Below are 20,837 nucleotides of genomic sequence, written 5' to 3'. Positions count from 1 at the left end.
TCAAAGCAAAGCATTTTTCACATTCAGTGCATTGAAATTTTCTCTCGCCTGTGTGGATTTTCTGGTGAGTTATCAGGGAATGCTTCTGACTGAAACATTTCCCACAATCAGCACATGAAAAGCGTTTCTCTCCAGTGTGGATTCTAAAATGTTGAATCAGTCTCGATTTCGAAGCAAAGCCTTTTTTACATTTAGTACACTGAAATGGTCTCTCACCTGTGTGGATTTTTTGGTGATTTCTCAGAGAAGACTTGTGAGTGAAACGTTTCCCACATTCAGTACACGAAAACCGTTTTTCTCCAGTGTGGATTCTAAAATGTTTCACTAGGTTTGATTTCCAAAGAAAGCCTTTTCCACATTCAGTGCATCGAAATGATCTGTCACCTGTGTGGATTTTCTGGTGAGTTCTCAGGGAATGCTTCCGACTGAAACATTTCCCACATTCAGTACATGGAAAGCGTTTTTCACCAGTATGGATTCTAAAATGTTTCACTAGGTTTGATTTCCCAAGAAAGCCTTTTCCACATTCAGTGCATTTAAATGGTCTCTCACCTGTGTGGATTTTCAGATGTGTTCTTAGGGAAAGGTTATTATTGAAACATTTACCACATTCAGCACATGAAAGAGAGACCAAAGAGCTTTCAGGGGTAACGTCTCCAGATGTTGTTGCTGCTGCTGTGTGTGTTTTCAGGTGACCTGTGAGTGAATCCTTAGACAGGAAGCCTCTTCCACATTCAGTGCATTCATGAGACCTAGAAAACCCTTCTAAGGGGTCTGTCCTCTCTGTTCCAAGAGATTTCCTCCGTTTCCCCTCTCTGTGATGGAAGTTAGAGGTCGTTTGCTCACTGTTATTATTTCGGGAGGGTATGTCTGCTCTCGGGTGTCTCTGGTGCTCAGGGATGTTTGTGAGCTCCCTGTCACTTCTTTCACACTCAGTGACTCCATCTGGCGAGTCTCCTGCACGGTCTCTCTGCTTCCTCTGTGATTGCTGCCGACTTCTGACAGATTCTCCCCTCTCTGTCCCTTGGGAAATACTGACACGTCTTGGGCGCAGTTTCCATTTTAAAGGACGTCCTTCTCTATTTGTCTCCTTCACTTCTTCCTCTGTCACTTCATTTTCTGCTGGATATGAAAACAGACATTAAATAATTTTTAGTAACCATAAATCAGACTTTATCCAGTGCCAGCCTGACTCCCCCCAAGCTTTCCTGCTTTCAGTGCCGGCCTGAGTTTCCTAACTCCTGTTTTCAGCCTCTTCTACCATATCAACTCGCCCCCACCCTTCCATTTCTACTTCTTTTACCCTCCTCTGTCAGCTTCATGTTTAATTTAATATGATGTTTATATCTTGCTTCTTGAAAAACATTTCCAATGTAGTTTCAATATACAAAACACTTGACAGCACCCTTGAGCACAGCTAAGATAAAAACATAAAACACAACTTCTAAATCGTTTCCCAACAACCAGACAAAAAAAAAAAAGAACAAATATCTTCCCATATATAAAGCCAGACAAAACATAGTAACATAGTAGATGACGGCAGAAAAAGACCTGCATGGTCCATCCAGTCTGCCCAACAAGACAACTCATGTGTACTACTTTTTGTGCATACCCTACTTTGATGTGTACCTATGCTCTTCAGGGCACAGACCCTATAAGTCTGCCCAGCACTATCCCCGCCTCCCAACCACCGGCTCTGACACAGACCGTATAAGTCTGCCCAGCACTATCCCTGTCTCCCACCACCGGCTCTGGCACAGACTGTATAAGTCTGCCCAACACTATCCCTGCCTCCCACCACTGGCTCTGGCACAGACCGTATAAGTCTGCCCAGCACTATCCCCGCCTCCCAACCACCGGCTCTGACACAGACCGTATAAGTCTGACCAGCACTATCCCTGTCTCCCACCACCGGCTCTGGCACAGACTGTATAAGTCTGCCCAGCACTATCCCCGCCTCCCAACCACCAGCCCCGCCTCCCACCACCGACTCTGGCACAGACCGTATAAGTCTGCCCAGCACTATCCCTGTCTCCCACCACTGGCTCTGGCACAGACCGTATAAGTCTGCCCAGCACTATCCCCGTCTCCCAACCACCAGCCCCGCCTCCCACCACCGACTCTGGCACAGACCGTATAAGTCTGCCCAGCACTATCCCCGCCTCCCAACCACCAGCCCCGCTTCCCACCACCGACTCTGGCACAGACCGTATAAGTCTGCCCAGCACTATCCCCGCCTCCCAACCACCAGCCCCGTCTCCCACCACCGGCTCTGGCACAGACCATATAAGTCTGCCCAGCACTAGCCCCGCCTCCCAACCACCAGCCCCGCCTCCCATCCACCGGCCCTGGCACAGACCGTATAAGTCTGCCCAGCACTATCCCCGCCTCCCACCACCGGCTCTGGCACAGACCGTATAAGTCTGCCCAGCTCTATCCTCGCCTCCCAACCACCAGCCCCGCCTCCCAACCACCAGCTCTGGCACAGACCGTACTAGTCTGCCCAGCACTATCCCCGCCTCCCAACCACCAATTCCACTTCCCACCAGCGGCTCTAGCACAGACTGTATAAGTCTGCCCAGCACTATCACTGCCTCCAACCACCAGCCCCACCTCCCAACCACCGGCACTGGCACAGACCGTATAAGTCTGCCCAGCACTAGCCCCGCCTCCCAACCACCAATTCCACTTCCCACCAGCGGCTCTAGCACAGACTGTATAAGTCTGCCCAGCACTAGCCCCGCCTCCCAACCACCAGCCCCGCTTCCCAACCACCGGCTCTGGCACAGACCGTATAAGTCTGCCCAGCACTATCCCCGCCTCCCACCACCGGCTCTGGCACAGACCGTATAAGTCTGCCCAGCACTATCCCCGCCTCCCAACCACCAGCCCCGCCTCCCAACCACCTTTTCTATACAGGAGACAGGAGTGGCAATCAATTATAAATTAATGAGAGAAAAGATAAGTAAAAAAAAAAATATTACAGGTAATTAAAATTGATACTGAAAAGTACTTTTATGTAACGGTAAACTGGCTTCTTAAAGATCGTGAAAAACTGCACGTATGAAGAAGAAAAGTTCTCCATTACCCAGTTATTCAGACACTAGACCCAGGTCTAATCCTCCTTGGAATGCCTCCATAGCATTTCGCTTATCAGCCAAAGTTTGCACTGCACAGAAACGGAAAGACCCGGTTTTTACCTTCCAAACGTTTTTGGTTAAAGTTTGGAGAATTGCTGGAATGGAAAGATTAGTCCTCACTCCCTCCCACTCCTCTCTAGTCCTTCCATTTTCACATGTCTCTAATTTCTAGACATACAGAATTGGTTATTGGTTCCATCTTGCAGCCTTCCTGAAAACACTTGTACAATTTTTTCTTTATTTGCTGCATTATCATTGTTCTGGTTAGTATGATAATAAATACAATTATTTGAAATCATCATTTGCAAATACACAGAAAAAGGCACATTTTAGATACTTTGTTTATGTGCTGGGATCCAGAAGTGTCCACGTAGAGACCGGCTGCATTGTTTTTGAAGAGCAGGGTTGAACTTGTAGTTACGATGTAAAAATCAACCTCTCTCTGCTCCCTGGAGTACATAAGTAAATTAAAAATAGCAAAAAACAAGTCCAGCTGAAGGCAGACGTGAAAGGCGTCCATAATAGGATCATTTCCACATATAGAATGCTGAGGGGGCTGAGGCCGAATGACTAGTACATTCTTTCACTGGGTTTCCGATCTGACGAAGAAGGGCAACCTTCGAAAGCTAATCAAGAAATGTATTAAGTTATGTCCAATAAAAAAGGTGTAATCTTATTTTCATTTCACTGGGTTTGAAACTGGGGCTTGGGGATGACGCTGGGGCATGATGCTGGCAAGTGGCAGTGGGAGAAGAGTGGTAATGACGCAACAGGGACTGAGAAAGAAGAGGCGTTGCAAGCAAGGGCATATGGAGGGGACGATGAGTGGAGGAGTGGCCTAGTAGTTAGGGTGGTGGACTTTGGTCCTGGGGAACTGAGGAACTGAGTTGGATTCCCACTTCAGGCACAGGCAGCTCCTTGTGACTCTGGGCAAGTCACTTAACCCTCCATTGCCCCATGTAAGCCGCATTGAGCCTGCCATGAGTGGGAAAGCGCAGGGTACAAATGTAACAAAAAGAAAATAGATACTGTTGGAGATTCTACATGGAATGTTGCTACTATTGGAGATTCTACGTGGAATGTTGCTACTATTGGAGATTCTGTTGCTACTATTGGAGATTCTACATGGAATGTTGCTATTCCACTAGCAACATTCCATGTAGAAGGCTGAGCAGGCTTCTGTTTCTGTGAGTCTGACGTCCTGCACGTACGTGCAGGACGTCAGACTCACAGAAGCAGAAGCCTGCGCGGCCACATTGGTGATCTGCAAGGGCCGACCTAGTGGAATAGCAACATTCCATGTAGAATCTCAAATAGTAGCAACAATGGAGGAGTGGCCTGGTGGTTAGGGTGGTGGACTTTGGTCCTGAGGAACTGAGTTCAATTCCCACTTCAGGCACAGGCAGCTCCTTGTGACTCTGGGCAAGTCACTTAACCCTCCGTTGCCCCATGTAAGCCGCATTGAGCCTGCCATGAGTGGGAAAACGCGGGGTACAAATGTAATAACAACAACAACGATGGAAATGAAGAAGAGGGATGGATGCTAGGGCAATGGGGAAAGGAAGAGAAAATGAATATTTGGGGAGGAAGGAGACGTGTAGATGCCATGGAAGGGGGTATAAGGGAAGAGCTGGGGCATGATCACTGGATGCTAGAGCAGAAGAAGAAAGGGGATGATGGCGATATACATAAGTACATAAGCATCGCCATGCTGGGACAGACCAAGGGTCCATCGAGCCCAGCACCCTGTCACCGACAGCGGCCAGAAGAACAAGCAATCTGTCCCACCCATCCTAGAAATACTGCATTCCCTCGTCCATTTAATAACATTCTATGGCTTTTTCCTCCAGGAAGCCATCCAACCCTTTTTTGAAGTCCGCTAGTTAACCGCCTTAAACGCTGGAATTCGCTGCCGGAAAAGGTGGTTAACTACGCGTTGAGTGAAGAAAAATTTCCTCCGATTCGTTTTAAATTTACCACACTGCAGCTTCATCGCATTCCCCCTTGTCCTAGTATTTTTGGAAAGCGTAAACAGACACTCCACATCGACCTGTTCCATTCCACTCATTATCTTATAGACCTCTATCATACGGTATCTCCCCTCAGCCGCCTTTTCTCCAAGCTGAAGAGCCCCAGCCTCTTCAGCTCATCCTGATAGGGAAGCCGTCCCATCCCCTGTATCATCTTTGTCGCCCTTCTCTGCACCTTTTCCAATTCCACTATGTCTTTTTTGAGGTACGGAAAAGGTGCATATCTTTGAAGAAGGTTTGAGGGGGTAAAAATGCCACATCCCCACTGCTTCCTGACACAAGGGGTAGGATCCTGTACCCCACTGCCTGTTCACACAGAACATTGCAACCTGATTGTCAGAGTGAATGAGAACAATTTGGTTCTGTAGCTGATCGTTGAAAGTCCTTAGAATGTTCCAAATGGCCCAGAGCCCGAGGAGGTTGATGCAGACATCTGTTTCCCAAGCAGACCAAGTCCCCTGGGTGTGAAGCCCATCCTCATAAGTTCCCCATCCCAGGTGGGGTGCATCCATGGTCAAAACCTTTTGAAGAACAGTTGGAATTTGGAACAGTAGTCCCTCTGTCAAATTGGTTTGTAGTGTCCACCAGAGAAGGGCATGAGCCTAACTCTGGAGGAATCCGGATTACATCCGCCAGATTCTCAGCTGCCTGAGACTACTGGGAAGCTAGGGTCCACTGAGCCTCTCTCAAAATGGAGATGTGTCAAGGGAGTGCACCGTGGAGGCTATGTGGTCCTTTAATCTCAACATTGGCCAAGCTGTTACCTGCATGCTGACCTGGACCTGCGAGGCGAGTGTCATTAAGGTCTCTACTCTTGCCTAAGGAAGGAAAGCTTGAAGCTGCAACGTATCTAGCAGGGCTCCTATGTATTCCAACCGCTGGACTGGGAGAAAGAGGAACTTGGGTAGTTTACGATGAAACCTAGTCAACACCCAAACAGGCTCATCGACTTTTGTCATCATCCCCCTCCTGTGATGTGATCTTGATGAGTCAATCATCCAGATAGGGAAACACATACACTCCCAGCCTGCATAAGTACACTGCTACTACCACTAGACATTTGGTAAACACCCTGGGAGCTGACGTGAGGCCAAACGGCAGAATGCGGTACTGGTAGTGGTGTTTCCCTATCTGGAATCTGAGATACCTCCTGTGACAAGAAAGTATCGAGATGTGAGTAAAGGCATCCTTTAAATTCAGAGAGCATAGCCAATCATTTTCCTGATCATGGGCAGAAGGGTGCCCAGGGAAATCATATGAACTTTGCTATGACCAGGAATCTTCCCATCTTCTTGGACACAAGGAAGTACCTGGAATAGAATCCCTTTCCTTCTTCGCCTGGTGGCACAGGCTCGACCACGCTTGTCTTTAGAAGAATGGAGATTTCCACTACAAGTACCTGCTTGTGCTGAGAGCTGATGAACGATGGTTTCGGTGGACAATTTGGTGGTCTCCGACGCCAATGCAAGGAATAACTGAGACGGGCTATCTGAAGAACCCACCGGTTAGAAGGAGTGGAGGAGTGGCCTAATGGTTAGTGCAGCAGGCTTTGATCCTAGCAACCTGGGTTCGGTTCCCACTGCAGCTCCTTGTGAACTTGGGCAAGTCACTTGAACCTCCATTGCCCCAAGTACAAAAAAAATTAGATTGTGAGCCCTCTAGGGACAGAGAAACTACCTGCATATAATGTGTACAGCGCTGCATACGTCTAGTAGCACTATAGAAATGATTAGTAGTAGTAGTAAGCTGTCTGGAAGGGCTACTTTGAATGTGAATATGCTCTCCTAGAGCCAGTCAAAAGCTCATCCCCTGCTGGATGTGGCTGGAGAGGCCTAGAACGCTGTGCCTGAGAGTTCTGGGTAGACCAAAGCGGAGGAAGGGTACCTACACCTGTATGAATAATAGGGCCGCCACCTAGGCCCACTCATAAACCTCTGGGAGGAGAAGGTTGCAGCTGGAGAGTGCCGAGAGAGAGTTTGGAGGGTGTCTGTATGCTTTTTGATGTGGTCAGTGACCTCCTCCACCTTATCTCAAAACAAATTGTCACCTCGGCAATGAATGTCCAATAGCCTCGCCTGAACCACTGGTTCCAGGTCAGAGAAACATAGCCATTAAGAGTCCGCACATCCCCACACCCATGGTGGAGAGCCTGGATGCCATATCAAAAAAATCATATGCGCCCCTGGCCGGATATTTCCTACACTCCAGCTGCTTATTGGCCAACTAGCGAAGCTCTACCGCCTGCTCCTGAGAGAGAGAATCCGTAATAGTAAGTGTACTGCGGAGCAAAGTCTGTAAGTAGAGCTAGTAGAACTGGATGTTCATTAACTGGGGGGGGGGGGGGCAGGGGGAGAAATCAATACCACAGCTTTGTAAAAGGAGCCCTAAATGTTGGCTCCATCTTTATAGAAATGCTCGCACTGTGACGGGGCTCACAGGGTTATCAGGTGCAATTAGCTATTTCAAAGGGTTTCTATTTTTTTGTTTCTCCCCTTGTAGCATGGACTTGATATAAGTTGTAGCACTGGATCGAATCCTTTTTTTTTCTCTTTTAAAACTAAGGTTATTTATTTATTTATTACTTCAAAACAAGGTCTTTCACGATAAAAGCAGAGAGATACAAATTCAAACACAAAGTGCCACAACTTGAGAACAAATTCTCGTGTAAAGTACAGCTATAAAAACAACACCCTAGAAAACAAGGCAAAAAAAGCACACCGCCTTACATTTGTTTTATGTTATTAGTTTTTAAACTATTTCTATATCTGACCTGCTGAGTGAAAAGGTACCAAAAGTGGAGTTGCAAATGACAGATTAAGAATAGACAAGTTTGGAGGGGCAAGGAGAAATTAATTCTTACCTGCTAATTTGCTTTCCTTTTAGCCCCTCCAGACTGGCCCAGAACATGACTGATGGGTTGTGCTCTGTGCAACCGGGAAACTTGAGCAGCCACCAAAGACATATCAACGAGCGTGTGCCTCTTGCCTAATGTGCCTGTTGCAAAAGTAAATATACTTGCTGAACATTTTTTTTTTGTTGTTGTTGTTGTTAACAACAACAAACCTACAAATGCACAAAGATTCTCCCGTAAATATCTCAACCTGCACTTCCCCAGTTGCAAAGGACTGAAATACAAACTGACACACGCCACCACCTTTTCCTACTTGAGCTGTGGAATGATCTTCCTACAGACATGAAAGCTAGTGACGAAGTAACTAACTTCTGCAAATCTCTGAAAACTCATCTCTTCCAAAAGGCATACAAGGAAAATACATAGCCTACAAACCACTTCAACAGTTCACACAATCACCACAGCTCACCTCTAACTGACCTAACACTTCCCTGTCTATCCTCCATTACCCAATTTTAAACAGCAATAATTGTACTTGTCATCAGGAAACGATTATGCGTATCTTCTCTTAACAACATTCAAACTATAAGAAATGTACCTGTTAATACGAAATGATTATGTCATAACCACACTCTGTAAGCCACTTTGAGCCTACAAATGCGTGGGAAAAGGTGGGATACAAATGCAATAAATAAATAAATAAAGCAGCTCTATCCGATATCCAAAAACCCAAAAGAAAAAAAAAAATCAAACTTCATCACTTCAAATAACAGGGAGGGATCTGGCCCAGTCTGGAGGGACTAAAAGAAAGCAAATTAGCAGGTAAGAACTAACTTCTCCTTCCTTAGCGTCCCTCCGGACTGGCCCAGAATGTGACTGATGGGAAGTAACAAAGCAGTATCTAAGTTCGCACCAAAAACGACACTGAACATCCAATCTGTAATGTTTAATAAACAAATGCAAGGAGGACCATGTTGCTGCTTTTACAGGTTTCTAAAGGAGGTACCAAAAAGCACTCCGACCATGATGCAGCTTGGCCTCTGGTAGAATGGGCTTTCAGTCCTTCTGGTATAGGTTTCCCGGAAAGTGGGTAAGCAGAAGTAATAATCTCTTTAAGCCACCTAGAAATAGTGGATTTAGAAGCCGCCAAGCCTTTCCGGGAACCTCGAATCAGCAGGAACAGACGATGTGTCGTCTAAATTCCTCCATAGTCTTCAAATAGTGATTAAGAATTCTCCTGACATCTAGGTACTGAAAACATCACTGATCCTTCGATCTGGAGGAACAACCTAAAAACAGGCAAAACTACTGATTGGGACAAATGAAACCGCGACAAGACCTTAGGGAGAAAGGAAGGGGCAGGGAGTAGAACTACCCATCCTTACAGAATTCTAAAAACAGAGACCAACAAGAAAATGCTTGCAACTCCAATACTCTCCTTGATGAAGCAATGGCTACCAAAAATACTGTCATGAGCATCAAATCCTTCAGAGAACAGGACGCCAAGAGCTCAAAGGGAGACCTAGTAAGAACCGAGAGAACCAGATTCAGGTCCTAAGCCGGAAAGATGGCACTAGAAGGAGGACAAATGAGACCCGCTCTGCAAAGGAACAAAGAAACATCCGGATGGCTAGCCAAGGCCTTTCCTTGAATGCGGCCCCGAAAACAAGACAGGGCCACAAGTGGCACTAAGAGAAGTTAGTACCATGTCATTATCAAAACCCCACTGTAAAAAATCCAAGACCTCAGCCACTGAAGCACGAAATGGAGAAATGTCCAGATCTGTACACCATGCCTCAAAAAAACTCACCAAGTCCTGATATAATTCAGAGAAGTGGAACGACGATGCGACTGAAGCATCATGGCAATCACATTAGCAGAGTAACCCTTCTTCGTCAACCGAGCCTGCTCAAGAGCAAAGCCATAAGATAAAATCAAGCCGGGTCTGAGTGAACCCAGGGCCCTGCACTAGGAGACCATGAGATCAGCAAACCAAGGCCTGCGGGACCATTCCGGTGCTACCAAGATTACAAGACCCTTATGCGCTGCAATCCTTTGAATTAGGCACCCCAGAAGAGGCCAAGGAGAAAAAACATACAGAAGCCCAGACGGTCAAGGCTGGAGAAGAGCATCGACGCCCTTCGCTTTAAGATCTCTTCTTTGACTGAATTATTGAGGTACTATTGCATTGAGATTTGAGGCCAATAGATCCATGACCGGAAGCCCCCCCAGTGATCTACAACTGCTTGAAATGCTGTTGCACCAACAGCCCATTCTCCTGGGTCTAGAGTGTGTGTGCCACTTCCTGTTCCAACAGGTGACTCCTCGTCTCTCCTTGCTGACTGACATAAGTTACCGCTGTGGCATTGTCTAAAAGGATGTGTACCGATTCACCGACTAACAAAGGTTTCCAGCGCCAACCGAACTGCTTTGGTCTCCAAGAGGTTGATCATGCAGGAAGTCTCCAGCTGAGACCGCAGACTCTTTGCATACCGTCCTTGACAGTGAGCTCACCAGCCCCTGAGGCTGGCATTCGTTGTGATTACAATCCACCTTGGCAGATCCAGAGGCATCCCCCTTGGTCAGGTTGGTTGTCCGAAGCCACCAATGGAGGCTGCTGCACTCCCGAGCTCACAATGCCAATTTCACCTGTAGGGAATCTCTCTGCGGAGACCATCTGGACAGAAGGGACTTCTGCAGAGATCTCATGTGTGCCCTGGCCCACGGCACTGCTTCTATCGTCGCCGCCACGGAGCCTAAAACTTGAAGATAATCCCTTGAACATGGTACCAACCTGTGCAGAAATGCTTGAATTTGAGCCTACAACTTGTGAATCCTGGTCTGGGGAAGAAACACTCAACCCTGAATTGTATCGATGGAGACCCCTACGTAGTCAACGGACTGAGATGGAACCAGACGATTCTTGAGAGAGTTGACCACCCAACCGAGGGATTGAAGGAACTGAACGACTCAAGCTGTTACCTGTAGTCTTTCCTGATATGCCTTTGCCCAGATTAGCCAATTATCCAGGTAGGGACGAACTAGAATACCGTCTTTCCTGAGAGCTGCAGCTACCACCACCATAACTTTTGTGAATGTGCGAAGGGCCACAGTGAGTCCGAAAGGTAGAGCCCAAAACTGATGCTTGCCCAAAACTGCAAAGCAAAGAAAACGCTGGTGCATGGGCTGAATCGGAATGTGCAGATAGGCCTTTGTTAAGTCCAGTGCAGTTAAAATCTCCCCAGACATGACCGTCACTATGACTGAACAAAAAGAGTCTCCATACGAAAACTGGTGACCTTGAGGGCCCGATTGACAGCCTTGAGATCCAGAATCGGTCGGAAAGATCCTTCTTTCTTTTTTTGGGATGACAAAAGTAAATGGAACGACAACCCTGTCTTATCTCTGAGGAGGGAACTGGCCAAATAGCCCAAAGATGGATGTCTTTTCAGAGTATCCCAGACCGCGCCCACCTTCAGACAAGAATGACAGGGAGACTCCAGGAAGACATCTGGAAGATGCCACGCAAACTAAGGTGTACCCATCTCGACTAACCTCCACAGCACCCACTGATTGGAGATAATCTGGGCCCACCTCCAATAGAACTGTATTAACCGTGCTCCCACAGGAATCAGAGGCTGGACCCGGAAACCTTCATTGGGCAGGACGGGCTGTGAATGGGAGAGAAGCTCCTGATTCTCTGCCTACCCTGCAAGCCCCTCGAAAGGACATTTCTCTGAAAGAAGTGGGATCACTGAACCAGAGCCACTCTACCTGCCCTATACCAATGAAAATCTCGTCCCCAACCTCATCCAGGAAGCCGGGCACGACTCAATGCCCTAGGCCTGTCTTCAGGAAGTCGAGGCACCTTAGTATCACCCAGACTGTGGGCTAACTTGTCTCTCTTCTCCAGAGAGAAAGGATCCCTGAAACGGGAATTTACTCAACTTTGATTTAGAAGCTCCTTCCTGCCATGAACCCTTCCCCATTCCTCTTATGCGCATCCCGTCTTCGTCGCCTTCGTCGCCCTACCTCCCCCACCCTCCTCCGCACTCTCCTGCTCCTTCTCCTGCTATCCGCGGGAGACATCAATTTATTTTATTTTATTTATTGCATTTGTATCCCACATTTTCCCACCTTTTTGCGGGTTCAGTGTGGCTTACAATATGAGTTGAATGTTGGAAACACAATTTGTTACAGATAGTTAGGGATTATATTATGCAGGGTTAAGCGAAACAATTGAGGTGTCGTTAAGGGATGTAATAATGGAACATAGGCATTGCAACTTTGGAAGGAAACAATGGTAGCTTAGGGGCGATAAAAAGACATGAAGTCATATGGTATATAACTTTCTGTGAGTAAAGGTATGAGTGATGTGATAATACGGGAGTGGGAGTTCCGAGATGAATCCCAACCCAGGTCCCCCATACCTGTCCTCGTCTCATCCATGCAAACGCTTGCACGATGTCTCCAATCTCATCGCTATTCCCCTCTTCCCCCCCCCCCCTTCTCCCTCCCCTTCTCGTGTGCCCTGTGGAATGCCTGCTCGGTCTGCAACAAGCTTTCCTTCACCCAAGATCTCTTCATCTCACGTTCCCTTCAACTGCTCGCCCTAACTGAAACCTGGCTCACCCCTGACGACTCTGCCTCAGTCGCAGCCCTATGCCATGGAGGTTATCTTTTCTCCCACTCTCCCCGCCCAGTTGGCCGCGGTGGCGTCGTCGGGTTACTACTTTCGCCCTCCTGCAGTTTTCAACCTCTCCTCCTACCGCAGTCTCACTGCTTCTCATCCTTCGAAGTTCACTCCATCCCGCTGCCACTCAGAATTGCAGTCATTTACCGCCCCCCTGATAAGTCCCTCTCTTCCTTCCAAACCTACTTCGATGCTTGGCTCTCCATTTTTCTTGAGCCCTCATCCCCATCCCTCATTCTTGGAGACTAACATACACACTGATAACCCATCCGACTCATACGCTTCTCAGTTCCTCTCTCTAACCTCCTCCTTCAACCTCCAACTGAGCTCCACTACCCCTACTCACCAATCGGGCCACGGTCTTGACCTCGTCCTCTCCTCTACCTGCTCACCCTCCAATGTGCCTCAGCTCTTCCTCTCTCTGACCATCAGCTGATCACCTTCACACTTCATCACCCTCCCCCTCAGTCCCGCCCAACAGTAACCACTACTTCCAGGCATCTCCAGGCTGTCGACCCTCCCACCTTATCCTCTAGTATCTCTGATCTCCTCCCTTCCATCATGTCCTCCGAGTCTGTTGACAAGGCTATCTCCACTTACAATGCCACTCTCTCCTCTGCTCTGGACGCCCTTGCACCATCCATCTCCCGTCCCACAAGGTGTACTAATCCCCAGCCTTGGCTGACCCCTTGCACCCAATACCTTCGCTCCTGCGCCCAATCGGCTGAACGCCTCTGGAGGAAATCTCGCACCCACAATGATTTCATTCACTACAAATTAATGCTTTCCTCCTTCCAGTCCTCCCTATTCCTCGCCAAACAGGACTATTACACCCAACTGACTAATTCCCTCAGCTCTAACCCTCATCGCCTCTTCGCCACCCTTAACTCCCTCCTCAAAGTGCCCTCCGCTCCCACCCCCCCCCTCACTCTCTCCTCAATCATTGGCTACTTCCGCGACAAGGTGCAGAAGATCAACCTTGAATTCACTACCAAACTATCTCCTCCTCTTCACCCTATAACCCACTCCCTCAACCAAACAACCCAGGCCTCTTTCTCCTCTTTTCCTGATATCACTGAAGAGGAAACCGCCCATTTTCTTTCCTCCTCGAAATGCACCACCTGTTCCTCAGACTCCATCCCCACCAACTTACTTAACACCATCTCTCCTACTGTCACCCCTCCCATCTGTCATATCCTCAACCTCTCTCTCTCCACTGCAACTGTCCCAGACACCTTCAAGCATGCTGTAGTCACACCACTCCTCAAAAAACCATCACTTGACCCTACCTCTCCCTCCAACTACCGCCCCATTTCCCTCCTACCCTTCCTCTCCAAGATACTTGAACGCGCCGTTCACAGCCGTTGCCTTGACTTTCTCTCCTCTCATGCCATCCTCGATCGGCTTCAATCAGGCTTTCGCCCCCCACACTCGACTGAAACGGCACTATCTAAAGTCTGCAATGACCTGTTCCTTGCCAAATCCAAAGGTCACTACTCCATCCTCATCCTCCTCGACCTATCCGCCGCTTTTGACACTGTCAATCATAATTTAATTCTTGCCACACTGTCCTCATTTGGGTTCCAGGGCTCTGTCCTCTCCTGGTTCTCCTCTTATCTCTCCCACCGCACCTTCAGAGTACATTCGCATGGCTCTTCCTCCACCCCCATCCCGCTCTCTGTTGGAGTTCCTCAGGGATCTGTCCTTGGACCCCTTCTTTTTTCGATCTACACCTCCTCCCTGGGCTTCCTGATCTCAGCACATGACTTCCAATATCATCTTTATGTTGACGACACCCAGCTTTATCTCTCCACACCAGACATCACTGCGGAAACCCAGGCCAAAGTATCGGCCTGCTTATCTGACATTGCTGCCTGGATGTTCAACCGCAACCTGAAACTGAACCTGTCCAAGACTGAGCTTATTGTCTTCCCACCCTGTAGCAAATCCAGGGTTTGGATATTGCTTTAAAGATTGTTTTATTCACACATCAATAGACACACACATATTACATAACACTCTTATGCAGTTCACACATCAATAGGCACCCACATATTACATAACACTCTTATGCAGTATACATACATCACCACAGGATTGTAGCCTTCATCTGAGCTGTAACAGCAATGGGGGAAGCACCGATGACTGCCCAGAGATTCTGCGGGACAATTCCACACTGGATAGAGGCGTCCCTCAAACCAGGTACAGAGCTTCTGTTTCAGCCAGGGCTTCACCTCTTTTTATAACAGCTCACAAACAAGTGTGCCTAGAACACAACAATGAGTGGCCAATCTGCATTCCTCTCTCCTAGGTACCCTCTGATGAAAATACCAGCCTTTGGACTTGTTTCTCAGCACAGTCCTGTAGTGAGTTACCCACCGCAACGGAGCGTTGTGGTAGCAACCTGTCAAACAAATATTCTGGTAGCAACAGGTCAAAATAAACATTCTGCATGTCAGAAAACAAAATATTCTGGATCAGCATAAGTATCATATCATAAGTATTATACTCCAACACACACCCAAACCCACTTCTCCTCTCCCTCCACTCTCTATCTCAGTTGATAGCACACTCATCATCCCCATCTCATCTGCCCGCAACCTCGGAGTCATCTTCAACTCCTCCCTCTTCTTCTCCGCGCATATCCAGCAGATAGCCAAGACCTGTCGCTTCTTCCTCTATAACATTAGCAAAATTCGCCCTTTTCTCTCTGAGCACACCACCCGAACTCTCATCCACTCTCTCATCACCTCTCGCCTTGACTACTGCAACCTACTCCTCACTGGCCTCCCGCTTTGCCATCTATCCCCCCCTTTCAGTCCGTTCAGAACTCTGCTGCACGTCTTATCTTCCGCCTGGACCGGTATACTCATATCACCCCTCTCCTCAAATCACTTCACTGGCTTCCGATCAGGTACTGTATACAGTTCAAGCTTCTCCTACTAACCTACAAATGCACTCGATCTGCAGCCCCTCCTTACCTCTCTACCCTCATCTCCCCTTACGTTCCTACCCCCAACCTCCGCTCTCAAGACAAATCCCTCCTTTCAGTACCCTTCTCCACCACCACCAACTCCAGGCTCCGCCCTTTCTGCATCGCCTCACCCCAAGCTTGGAATAAACTCCCTGAGCCCATACGCCAGGCCCCCTCCCGGCCCATCTTCAAATCCTTGCTCAAAGCCCACCTCTTCAATGTCGCCTTCGGCACCTAACCACTATACCTCTATTCAAGATATCTAGACTGCCCCAAATTGACATTTCGTCCTTTAGATTGTAAGCTCCTTTGAGCAGGGACTGTCCTTATTGTTAAACTGTACAGCGCTGCGTAACCCTAGTAGTGCTCTAGAAATGTTAAGTAGTAGTAGTAGTAGATTTAGAAGCTGCATCCGCCCCACAGCCAAAGCAAGCGCCTTGTGGCTACACAAGGCCATGGACTTAGAAGAAGCTCTCAGCAAATCGTACAAAGAATCTGCCAAAAAGGTGGAACCCATCTCAATCTTAGCCACTTCGGAGTCTATCAAAGCCAAATCATCTGAAGTTCTATCCAAGAATCTCTCAGACCAGCGGAAACAAGCCCTAGCCACCAAGGAACCACAGATAGCTGCCAGAACCACCAAAGCGGAGACATCAAAACTGCTCTTTAACAAAGCCTCCATACGTCGATCCTGAATGTCTTGAAGAGCCGTGCCTCCATCCACCGGTACAGTATTTCTCTTAGTAACAGCTGAGACCACCACACCTACTACTGGAGACTGGAGACTTGAGACTTGAGAAGGGACTTGTCTGAATCAGGGACTGGACAGAGACATACCATAGACCTAGCAAGCCAAAAAGGAGAATCTAGCACATCCCACTGAGCCTGAATAATATCTCTGATATCCTGGTGCATAGGGAAGGTCTTATCCGGTCTTCTAATGCCCTTCACTAGGAGATCCACCTTATGGCCCTCCACAGCCATGGGCTCCTCTTCCTCAAAATGTAAATTAGTAGCCACCAAAGAAATAAGCTCCTGTAATTCTTTGTGAAAAATTCTGAACACCGATGGATCCTCACCTGGGAGTAAAGACTCTGTACCTGAGTCCACTGGACTGGAGTCCTGAGAAAGTAGTCCTTCTCCTAAATAATCAGCGCCCTGCAGAGAGGGCATTCTCCTGATCTGGCTCCGAAACTAGATCCTCCTCGAGATCCCAGGATCCCCTAGGACGCTTTGCTGAGAATTCTTGCTTCTTTAAACACCCACCTAAAGGGGCTGGAGGACCTGACTTCTACAACATGAAGACCTTGTACATCTGCAGGACAAACTCTGGAGTGAAATCCCCCTCCAGCAGCCACGATTACGCCGGAAGAGCTAATCCTGAGTGCTCTGGTGAATGAAGCTACGGAGAAGCAGGCTGCTCCTCTACCACAGACTGAGATGATAAAATGGCGGTGTTTCCTGCCAAAACGGGAGCCGGTGATTTATCTTTACCAACCCCCAAGTCCTGCGCCGTGGACACTGAAGAGGAAGCGAAGCAAGAGGGACCAGCCTCTGCCAAAATCTCTACGGTGGTGTACTACTTATGGACACTGCTAGCTGCAATACCCTGCCGCTGGCAAACAGCACAATGGCGGAGTTTCTCTGCCATCACGATGTCCTCTGAAGCGCTGGAGTGGCTTTTTTTTTTCCAAGCGGTAATCCGAAACCGAGGCCTAGAGCTACAAGAAAAATCAATACCACCGCAAACACAGGCAGAAACAGAGCTGTCCTGCTCGTTCGCACCTGATTCCGGGTTTGTTTGTTTTTTTAATGCGGCTGTCTCTCCCAGGCCTCAAAACATTCTTCCCTCGAAGAGGCTGAGGCAAGCTTCCAACCCACAGCCACACACAGCCCTGAGGGATTGTGGGGAGGGACCCGACCACCCGAGTTTGATACCCCCAGGCTTAGAGAGACCCTTGTGGGCCCAAGCCTCCAGATACAACAAGAGACACCAGTACACAGAAATAATAAACCCTAAAAATAAAACCTAGTCTGCAATAGAAATACTCTCCATCCTAAATAACCTTTCTTTTTTTTTTCTTTTATTAAACCAGAAAGAAAGAAAGGAGAGCAGAGAGAAAAGAGACTAAAGGGCTCAACACCTTCCATCTGCTGGAGACTGAGAATATTGAATCTAGTTCTAGTTAACAAGGGCTCTTATTGACTCTCTGCAGGAAAGTGTGCACAACCCATCAGTCACATTCTGGGTTCATCCGGAGGGACACTAAGGAACTTTCATTTGTGAAAATTTTGAGTACTATATGGTCAGTGTTTCATGTTAAAAACTGTAGGTACCTAAAGTGAGGTATGTGATTTCTGGGGTTAAATACTTTCATATAATATCCCTCCATCTTGTGATATAAATAAGTCACATACCCCACTTTTGGTACCTTTTCACTTGGTCGATCACACTACAACTTTTTATTTTATTTTTTAAAGACAAAACATTTTAAACAATAAAATCAAATCAGAAAAACAAATGTCTGTTATGTACCAGGTTCAGTTAATCAATTCAGCAAACTCAATATATACAGAGAGATCTTAGAGAGAAGGTGAGAGGAGAGGTGGTTATTGATAACTGGGGATCCATACAAGAAGGAACTTGCAGAGGGGGATAGAGAAGGAGAGGGGATCTCAGACTGGGGAAGGGAGACAGAATCTCAGGTAGAAGAGAGGAGAGGAAGAGGGAGGAGGATCTGGGGTCTTGTGTACCCCCTAGTGGTTAGTGTTTAGAGTGGGTCATCTCTCTATCACTCTATCTGGTGTAGACATCACTCAGGCTTCCTGTACTGAGACTCACACACTGCCAGTCACTCATCACAAACACAGGATTAATACTCAGAGGCTGGTCTCAGGAGAAAAGACCCAAGAAAGGTACCAACCCAGACAAAGAGCAATGCAGGAGCTGGAGTCAAAGGAAAAGTCACAATTGGCCTTTAGTAAATCAGTCCCTGTGTGTGTTAAACCCATAGAAAATGAAATCCTTACCTAGAAACATCAGGGTCTCATAATTCTCCTTCATCACCTCCCTGTAAAGCTCCTTCTGTCCTTCATTTAAATACTCCCACTCCTCCTGGGTGAAAGAGATAGCAATGTCCTCAAACGTCACCCGCATCTGAAATACAAACCAGAAAGTAGTACAAAAAACAGAAGAAACCAGTCTTCGCAAGAAAATCAACAAGAAACAGAACAGCGAAGATGACTAACAAAAACAAAAACATAAAAATAAAAATAAAAAATATATACCAAAACCGACAAAATTTAAAATTAATCATAAAATATGTATTTAAAAGATAAGTCCATCAAAATCAAAAATTACATAAAAAAAGACGACACTTTGGATGTAAAAACGAAGAATCAACTTTATTAGCCAAAATGTAGCAGGGAGAAGGGGACTCGACACAGCTGTGTTTTGGCCGCACTGGCCTGCGTCAGGAGTCTATACAAATCAAAAAACATAAAGAATGTAAAACAAACAATGGCGTATGGTCACGTAAAGAGACAATACAGAAATATAAACAATATCTCAAACATGAGATAAAAGTCAAATAAACATAAAACCAACCACAGTGATAAACTAAACCTAAATAAAGATCAGTAATAATTGTATAAATAATAAACCTAAAATTTTTACATTCAATTCCAGTGTACATACACAGGATTATATGAATATCTCTCTTTAAAATTATCCAACACACTGACAATAAAAATTACACCTGTCAATCATTGAAAACTCATAAATGTAAAATCAATATTCAATCTCAAAACATAAGGTTAAATAAGATATTCACAAACTTTTTAAAGTGAGACTTTATATGAGCAGTATTTAATCATGTATATATTAGAGATAAATTATATAGTTAAACATTAAAAACACAAGCAAAATCAAAAATGCAGTAAAATGTTCATGAATTTTTAATTTTAAAATAGAATATCCACGTGAGCAGTATTCAAAACTGTATATTGAAAAATAATGAATGTTTCAGATCAAACATAGGCATATAAACTATATAAAAAGAAGAATGTATTTTGTTACCTTCTCTGCCGTCTGTTGATTATTAATTCTATCCAAATGTAAAAACAATAAGAGGCTTATTTTCAAAGCACTTAGCCTCCCAAAGTTCCATAGAAACATATGGAACTTAGCCTCCCAAAGTGCTTTGAAAATATGCCTCTATGTGTGTCTACAAAAGATTATGACATAAAGGAAAAATATCATTAAGACCTATGAAATATATAAAACTAGTAAAAAAGGCCCGTTTCCGTAACAAATGAAACGGGCGCTAGCATGTGGTTTGGGGTTTGTTTTTTTTGTTTGTTTTTCCTGTTTGATATTAAGGGATATAAGTGTTTTCAAAAAAGAGCTTTACTATAAAAACATGTTTGTCGGGTTTAGGTAAAAATCCTTACCAGTCACATAGTTTCAAACAACCTTTGGAGAGTGTGTGTTGAGATGGTCTGTGTGAGAGAGAGTGAATGTGCGTTTTGTCTGTGTGTCACAGAGAGAGACAGAGACTGGTTGCCAGCATGTGTGAGAATGAGAGTATGTGGCAGGGTCCCCCCTCCCTCCCTCCCAGTTCCCTGGTCTTTATGTCAGTTGCAGGGATTTCCCCCTCCCCCCTCCCCAGGCTTGCAAAGTGTCATGGAGCAGAGTGTGGCTTTGATGGTGTTTATGGCTGCAGAGATGATATAGAGTGATTCAGATTGAGTGTGCATGTATTTTTGTTTACATTCTGTGGTTTTTTTGGGGGGAGGGGTGTTTCTGTTAGTTAATGTATGTGTTTGTGGTGCATTGTCTGTGCATGTGTGACAGAGTTAGTTTGTGTGTGTGGGCAGGTTGTTGGTGGGGGTTTTTTTTTTTTTACTTTTGTTTTTGGGGAGGGGGTTGGGGGATGTGCTGTGCTTGCAAGCTGTTTCTTTGTCTGTGGGGTTTGTGTAGGTAGATCTTTGTTTTGGTGAAATGTAAGGGTGTTTGTAGGGGGGTCAGTGTTTGCAGAGTGCTGGATAGATGTTTCTCTTTTTTTTAAGCTTCTTTGGTGTTGTGCTGAGGCAGCAGTGTTTGTTTACGTGGGCGGAAGGGAGGTTATTTTTGCAATCGTTTTTTTTT

General features: G+C 46.4%; 1 protein-coding gene across 1 annotated transcript in view; it reads right to left on the bottom strand.

Annotated features, from left to right (window-relative positions):
* LOC115460711 (oocyte zinc finger protein XlCOF6-like) overlaps positions 1–20,837 on the bottom strand; it is a 57,598-nt gene that overhangs the window by 13,930 nt on the left and 22,831 nt on the right. Inside the window, exon 2 of the mRNA XM_030190478.1 lies at positions 18,719–18,845. Coding sequence (XP_030046338.1) covers positions 18,719–18,845 — 127 coding nt within the window. The remainder of the gene's footprint in view (positions 1–18,718; positions 18,846–20,837) is intronic.

This window comes from Microcaecilia unicolor, chromosome 1, assembly GCF_901765095.1.
Source record: "Microcaecilia unicolor chromosome 1, aMicUni1.1, whole genome shotgun sequence".
NCBI lineage: Eukaryota > Metazoa > Chordata > Amphibia > Gymnophiona > Siphonopidae > Microcaecilia > Microcaecilia unicolor.
This window is presented reverse-complemented; position numbering and strand designations above follow the sequence as displayed.